This window comes from Pseudonaja textilis, chromosome 6 (genome assembly GCF_049901715.1).
Source record: "Pseudonaja textilis isolate UNSWEBS1 chromosome 6, rPseTex1.2, whole genome shotgun sequence".
NCBI lineage: Eukaryota > Metazoa > Chordata > Lepidosauria > Squamata > Elapidae > Pseudonaja > Pseudonaja textilis.
This window is the reverse complement of record NC_141995.1, coordinates 62887004-62894124: the sequence shown is the minus strand read 5'-3', so window position 1 is coordinate 62894124 and position 7121 is coordinate 62887004. Positions and strand designations below refer to the sequence as shown.

Genomic DNA, 7121 nt, shown 5'->3' with positions numbered 1-7121 from the left:
CTCTTCTGGAGCCCAAAGGGACCGACGCATCCTTCCCCTCTGCCCCTCTGTCTACTCGGCAGGACGCACGCCCGTCCTCGGAGAAAGAAAAGGGGTCCAGGATCACGGGAGAACCTCCTTATCGCCTGCGCTGTCTGCGGCCGTTTTCCCACGTTCGACGGTTATTATAGGGGGAACCTGGGAAACCGGCCGGCCTAATTATTTATTTGTACTCTTATTATTAACCAGACGCGCCCCTTGGACCTCTACCATAGTTGAGAATGATCTTTTTGCCCTGTGCGTTCCTTATCAGGCGAAAATCCGCAGTCTGCAGGCAGGCATTCAGCCCTAGGGACCTGGCGAGTCTTCTCGCGCCCCGGAGGCCCTGCCCACTGCAGCCCAGCCCCGGGCCCCACGAGCTCCTCTGCTGCTTCGAGAGCGACCGGGCCTTCGCTTCCTTCCCGCGGCGCTTGCCCCAGGCCTCGACCTGGCAGGGGTCGTTTCCCCCTCGCTCATCATTTAACCCACCGCTCCGTCCCGCCCCGCCCCGCCCCACCGTCTGCTAGAAGAGCCCCCACCTCGGCCCGGGGCGACGGCACCCTCTTCGCTCCAGGCAGGCGAGCTGGAGTCTTTCGGGAGAGCATCTCCCGACGGTTCCCAGAAGGCGGCCCCGTCCCTCCCAGACAGACAGAAACACCCCCACGCAGCCTTGCCTCCAGGGGCTTTCCGGGGAGCCAGCGGTTCGAGGGAAAAAGCTGAGCTGCGGGTGGGAGGGAGCGTCCCCAGACTCTCAGGGGCTCCCGGTTCTCCCTTCAAGGCAGCAAGCGGGACCCGCTAAACTCGAGGCCGGATTTGCCCGGATCTGAAATAGAGCCGGAACCGCCCAGCCTGACCTCGGCCAAGCTGCCTGCAACCGACAGTCCCTGGAGCTTCTGCCCCGATCCCATTTGGGGGTTGCTGGCGGGCTCCGGCCTGCCTCTGCTCCCCCCCCCTGTTTCCAAATTTCAGGTCTTTTCCGCGATGGCCTCCGATTGGGAGGCAGAAAAGGCGGGCAGAGCGCTCATCCTGACCCCGCTGAGGTGGTCGAACAGCGAGCGAGGGTTGGGCGGGAGGTTTAGGATCCCCGCCTGCCCCTCTCGGAGCCTCCCTCCTCGGGCGCTAGGGCAGGAGCGGGGAACGCGGCTCCCACGACGGCTGCGGTGGCTTCTGGAAGGCGCTGCACGATCCCCGAGCAGAAACGGGCCGCTCTGCACCGGAGCCACGGCCGTTTCGGCTCAGGCGTTTTCTCTGCCCGCCGCTCCAAATCCTTGGGGATCACCAAGGAGGGGAGGGGAGGCCGCTCTTCTGGTCTCCCGGCTGCCAGCAGCCCCAGCCCCAGCCCCACAAAAGCAAGCGGGACGGAAGAGAGGAGCCCGGCCCCCGGCCGCGCTGGCAGGTGGAGAAGGAAACCCGCGGAGGGGCGGACCCAGCCCCTCCGAGGCAGCCCTTGCTTGGAAGAGGGGCCTCCTTCTGCAGAGAAGCTGGGAGGGGGAGAACCAGACGGTTCCAGTCCCACCTGTTTGGCCTGTACTGGGCGCCGGACGGAGGCTGGAGGAGTCGCTTGCTCAGGCCGGAGGAGAGGGGCGGGAAGGGCAGACCGGAGAGGTGCGCCTTTCTTCGGGCCCTTGCGCGACGCCTACCCCCCCCCCTTCCTGGCCCTTTTTCCAGGGTCACCAAAACCGCTTTTGCCAAAATCACTTTTCCGACCCTCGAAATCAAAGAACCGTCCAAAGGGCTCCGAACTGCGGTTTCTCTGTACGGCTTAACCTGGGCGGCGCCCGTCGTGCAATGGCCCACCGACGGCTGTTCCCCGAGGAGGCTGGAGACGGTCGCTACGGCCAAGGTGCCAGAAGCGCTTCGACCCAAGTTCAGCGCCAAACCCGCTTCGGCTTCCAAAACGGGAGCGAAGCCCCTCGCGCGGAGGCAGCGGCCCTTCCCTCCCTTGCCGAGCAGAGCGAGGGTGGGGAGATTCCTCGAGGGCTGGGGCGGGGAGAGCCGGCCCAGGCGGCCAGGCAGTTGGAAGCTGCCTTCGGCGGGCGGCCTTTTGAGGAGCTCCGCAGGAGGTTCGGAGCCGCGGGGGGACCGTGGGGGACCGTCCGCAGACGGGACCACCGGCTGCGATCTCGGAGCTGAGAAGACGCTGGAAAGGGCGGCGGCGGCGGCGGCTCCTGAAGGCCCGACCCGCCGCCACCGCCGCTGGCCTCCCCGCAAGACGGCCCGGCCCGTCGGAGGAAAAGGTCGGGCAAGCTGTGGCCGCGGTCCCGCTGGCCCTCTCGAGCTATTGACGCCGCCGAGGCCGGCCCAAAGGAGGGTTGCTGGGCCCGGAGTCCCTTCGCCGCTGGTGTCCGCTCGGGCTGGTTCCCCGGGCCTCTCACGGCGGATAGGCGGCCTTGGGGCACTTCAGTCCCGTCCCCCCACCCGGCCTTGCGCTGGAGGGAAGGGCCGAGCCCGCCAACGGGGCCTTTTAGCTCCAGGATGTCCCTCGCGAGGAGAGCGGCTTTGTGCGGGGCCAGGCGGGAAGGCCGCGGCTGCCTCTCTTCCCATCCCCTCCGCTGGAAACCAAGCGCAGCGCCCGCCGCCCGCCGCGGAGAAAGGGCCCGAAAGGGCCGTCCGAAGCGCCGCCCCGTCGGCTCCAGGCGCCTCTTCCTGGCCGAAGCCCCACCCGGGGCCCTGGCCGCCCGTCGCCTCCAATGGGAAGGCAGGAGCCCTCCCCTCGGCGCCGGGATTGGCCGCCGGGACCCAAGCGCCGGCCTTTATTAACCGCGCCGCAGCCAAAGGGTCCCGGAGTGCAGCCGCGCGCGGTCTCGGCCCGCGCCGTCGCCCTGGCCCGCTCCATGCGCGCCGCCGCCGCCGCCGCCCTTGCCTGGCCCCCGGGCCCGCCATGACTTCGGTGCAGTGCGGAGCCCGAGGCGAAGAGCCGCCAAGCAAGGCGGTCCCCGGGGACGCCATGCGGGGCCAAGCGGAGGCGGGGGCGGCGGCGGCGGCGGCGGAGGAGGCGGAGGCGGCGGAGGGCCCGAAGCCTCGCGCGGCTCTGCTGCCCTTCAGCGTGGAGGCGCTCATGGCCGAGCCCCACAAGGAAGCCGGGAGCGGGCCCCGCGAGGGCCTGGCCGAGCGCGGAGGGCAGGCGGCTCGCCTCAGCCCGTTCGCCGTCGGAGCCTTCGCGCAAGTCCCCGAGGAAGCGTCGGTCAAGGCCGAGAGCCCGGAGAAGGCCGACCGCTCGCCCTGGAGGCCCGCCCGCCGCTTCTCCCCGTCGCCGCCGCCGAGTAAGTGGCCCCGCGAAGCGCCCTCCGCTGCCCCCGCCGTCCCCGTCCCCGTCCCACAGCCCTCGGCCGCCGCCGCCCCCACGCAGGAGACGCCCCTCGCACCGCGGCTGCAGGATGCTCGCCGGGGGGGAGGGGGGCGCTCGGCCCGGTCCTTGCCCTGCGGGGTTACCGCGCCGCTTCCAGGCTCCTTAGCGCCTCGGTTTCCCCCGTCTTGCCTGCAGAAGCTCAGCCCGGGGAGCGCGGTGCCCGGGGAGCTCCCCTGCGGAAGGGCCCAGGCCCGGGGCCCTGGCCAGGTCGGCCCCTTGGGTGGCCTCCCCTCCTTCTCAGGCCTCTCTCCCCAGAAGCGCTGCCTGACCAAGGCCGCCCGTCCCGTTGGGCTCCGAGGGGGGCCCTCCCCCAAAGCTCGGCTCCCCCTTGGCGGCCTCCCTCTTGGCAGCCCAGAGTCTTCCACGGTTTGGGCTGAGGTGGACCCGCCCGCCCAGGGCTGCTCCCAGACTGGGGCCAGCGGGAGGTTCGGCTGGGGAAAAGGTGCTGTCCCAATGATCTGCCTGGACATTGGGGGGCGGTTCCTTGTAGCCTCCCAGGCCTTGTAAGTGTTAGAAAAGAGGCTCTTCTCCCACGGACTCCCAGGCCCCGTCCAGAGAGGGGGAAGTTCTCCACCCTCCAGGCCAAGGGGGTCCCACGGGGCGTTTCCTTGAAGACATTTAACTCCCCCTCCAAGAAGCTTCTTCGGGACCCTTTCGGACTCCTAGAGGAAGTGTGCATGGGGGGCACAGTCGCACTCCAACCCGCCTTTCTCCCCATGGAGGTGAAGTGGGTCTCTCCCCTGCTTAGGAGGAAGGTCCAGAGTGAATCCCAATTATGAATCTCTGCGGCTGTCCTTGCAATCGGAACGAAGAGAAGGCCAGGGGGAGACACACACACACACACACACACACACACACACACACACCCCTTCCAGGCACATCTTCCGCAGGGAGGGCCTACAGGTCTGCTCCTCGGCACCCGCAGAGGTGTAAAAATGCCCCCTTTTGAGCAGGCTTTCGAGGAAGGAGCTCCTTCCCTTCGGGTCTGCTGCCGTGGGGGCCAGCTGCATCTCCAGAGGAGAAGAGAGGGGGCTTTCTTTCTTGGTCAGCCGGTCTTGAGACCAAGGGGTGACAGGGAGCCGGGCACTTTCAGCCCCCACACTCTGGGGGGCTTCCCTTCTCTGGCAGAGAGGAAGGCAACCTGGGCTTCCTTCCCAAGCCCAACCGGGCGGAGAAGGCCCAGGGCTTGGGAGAGCCATGGAAGGACTCCAGCTGTAAAGCAGGGCCCTTCCCCCGAAGACTGGGGCTTTCCGGAGGGAAAAGAGAACCCACCCTCCCTCCTGACCGTCAGTCACCCCACAAACGCCTTGCCTCCATCGCAGAATAAATTCTGACCTCCATCTTCGGGAAAGGGGATTGGGGGGGGAACGGACGCAGAAGGGACGTTGGGAACTGCAAGAGCCTTTCCAGCCCGGGAACTTTGCAGAGAAACGAAGTCGGGGTCTGAGACCAGGGAGGGTGGGCGGGTGGGAACGGAGGGGGCTCCGCAAGCTGATCTGCTCTCCGGATGGACCGTGGGGCGGGGGGTTGGAGAGAGCGGCGCGGTGGAGATGGGCTGGGGGAAAGCGGAGGCAAAGGGCCTTCGGACAGGACGGATTGCCCCTAAACCAGGGGTCTCCAGCTTTGGCAAGTTTAAGCGTGGCGGACTTCAACTCCCAGAACTCCCCAGCCACCTGGCTGGGGAATTCTGGGAGTTGAAGTCCGCCAGGCTTAAACTTGCCAAGGTTGAAGACCCCTGCCCTAAACAACTGCTCTCGTTCTCTCTCTCTCCCTCCCCCAAAAACCCACTCCCTCGCAGGGCGCTCCAGCCCGCCAGCCTGCACGCTCCGCAAGCACAAGACCAACCGCAAGCCCCGGACGCCCTTTACCACGGCTCAGCTCCTGGCGCTGGAGCGCAAGTTTCGCCAGAAGCAGTACCTCTCCATCGCCGAGCGCGCCGAGTTCTCCAGCTCGCTCAGCCTCACCGAGACACAGGTGAAGATCTGGTTCCAGAACCGGCGGGCCAAGGCGAAGCGGCTCCAGGAGGCCGAGCTAGAGAAGCTGAAGATGGCCACCAAGCCGCTCCTGCCACCCGCCGCCTTTGGCCTCTCCTTCCCGCTGGGCAGCCCGGCCATGGCCGGCGCCTCCCTCTATGCCTCCGGAGGCCCCTTCCAACGCAGCGGCTTGCCCATCGCGCCCGTCGGACTCTACGCGGCCGCGCACGTCGGGTACAGCATGTACCACCTGGCCTAGGCTGGCCGCAGGAGCAGGCCGGACCCTCCGCTGCCCTGGCGGGGCCTGTCTTGGACGGACAGCTCTTGGGAGGTGCCGCGGTCCTTGGCTGCCTCCCCACGAGGAAGGAGCGCGGCGCCCTGTGTACAATACTGTACAGTCGAAAAAAGTTGTTATCGTTTATATTAATAGCTATATTTGATAAAATAAATTAATTTTAAACGACAGCAGGCTGACTGGGTTGGACGCGCTGCCTTCGTCCCAGCCAACCCGCGAGACCTCCGCCTCTTTTGCGCTTCCGCCGCGGTTGGGCCACCCCCTGGCCCCGCTATCCCTGCCACCCTTTAGCCCCTCTTTAGCGGGGGTGGGGGGGAGCAGGTCAACCCTGCCGGAGAGGGGCAAGCTTTGATTCACGCGAGAGAGCAGGTCCACGGGGCCCGAGTGGAAAGCGAGACTCGCCCAGGCAGGAACTCGCGGAGCGAGTTTGTGCCGCGTGGCCCCTCCGGTTGGGGAGGGGGAGGGAAGGGGGTGATTCGAAGCTCCGACGAAAAGCGGTTTCCGCAGCGTCGTTTTTCCTCCGCCTTTCCGCACACCCGACAGCGCTGATCCATGCGAGTCGGGCCTTTAGGAAGGAAGAGATGCGCGCCACGCTTCCCCTTGCAGAATCGCTACCGATGCGCTGTAGCCCCCAGTCAAGGGCAATGTCGTCCTTCGGAGGACCCGTTTATTTGGAAGCCAGTTCGGCCGAATCCAAAGAGACGTTTCTTCCCCCCAAGTAACCCTTCAAGCGACCTTCAGTTCCCGGGGGAAGATTTGCTAAAGGCAGCGGGCCTTCCGCTTTCAGGGAGGGGTCGGGTGGGCCTAAGAAGTGACTTCGCCGCCTTGGTCCCTGGAAGGAAAGGCAGGAAGCGGGGAGGAGAGAAGCGCGGGACACCCTACACCCCCCCCCAGAAAGCAGCCCTTCCCGCCTCCGTCTCTCCCGGGAAGTCCAACTCGCGGCCGGCAAGTCTCGGGTTAAGTGGGGCGCCCAACCGGCCTGGCCCAGGTGTGCAGGGCGACAGGCGACTCTGAGGCCGCCTGGAGAAGGAAGAGGCCGCCGCAGCCGCGCGGTCGGCTTCTCCAAGGGCTCCCAGGCCCATTTCAGCGCCTTAATCGCGGAGCGGCTGCTGGTGGGATTAGGGAAGACTCGACGGGGCCGACGAGGGCCGGGGCAGCGTAGCTTGCTTGAGCCACGGCCGGCGAGGGAGACGCCCGGGAACCTCCGCCGGCCCATCCACGACTTCGGAGGCTCCCGGGGAGCGAGGTCGAGAGAGAGACGGAAAGCAGGAACGGCCGCCCGGCAGGTCTCGGCTGAAGGGGTGGCGGAGCGAAGCGCTCGTGGGAGGCAGCGCTCCGGTTGCGCCGTGGAAGCGCCTCCCGGGCAGAAGCGCTCGAATTTCGGCCTCCCCGCCACGGGCGCCGAGCTGGAAAGGGAGGCCGGCTCTCCTGCCGCGTCCACGGAGAAGGGGAGTTGCCGCTTCCCGGGACTCTCTGCAATCAGCGG

At 67.1% G+C, this 7121-nt stretch overlaps 1 protein-coding gene across 1 annotated transcript; it reads left to right on the top strand.

Moving 5' to 3' along the window:
* Window positions 1-2805: 2805 nt before the first annotated feature.
* MSX1 (msh homeobox 1) lies at window positions 2806-5804 on the top strand. Its single transcript, XM_087936709.1, has 2 exons — window positions 2806-3281; window positions 5166-5804. Exons 1-2 carry the CDS (start codon window positions 2900-2902, stop codon window positions 5597-5599), a joined length of 816 nt encoding a protein of 271 aa, XP_087792835.1. The 5' UTR covers window positions 2806-2899; the 3' UTR covers window positions 5600-5804.
* The last annotated feature ends 1317 nt before the right edge of the window (window positions 5805-7121 follow it).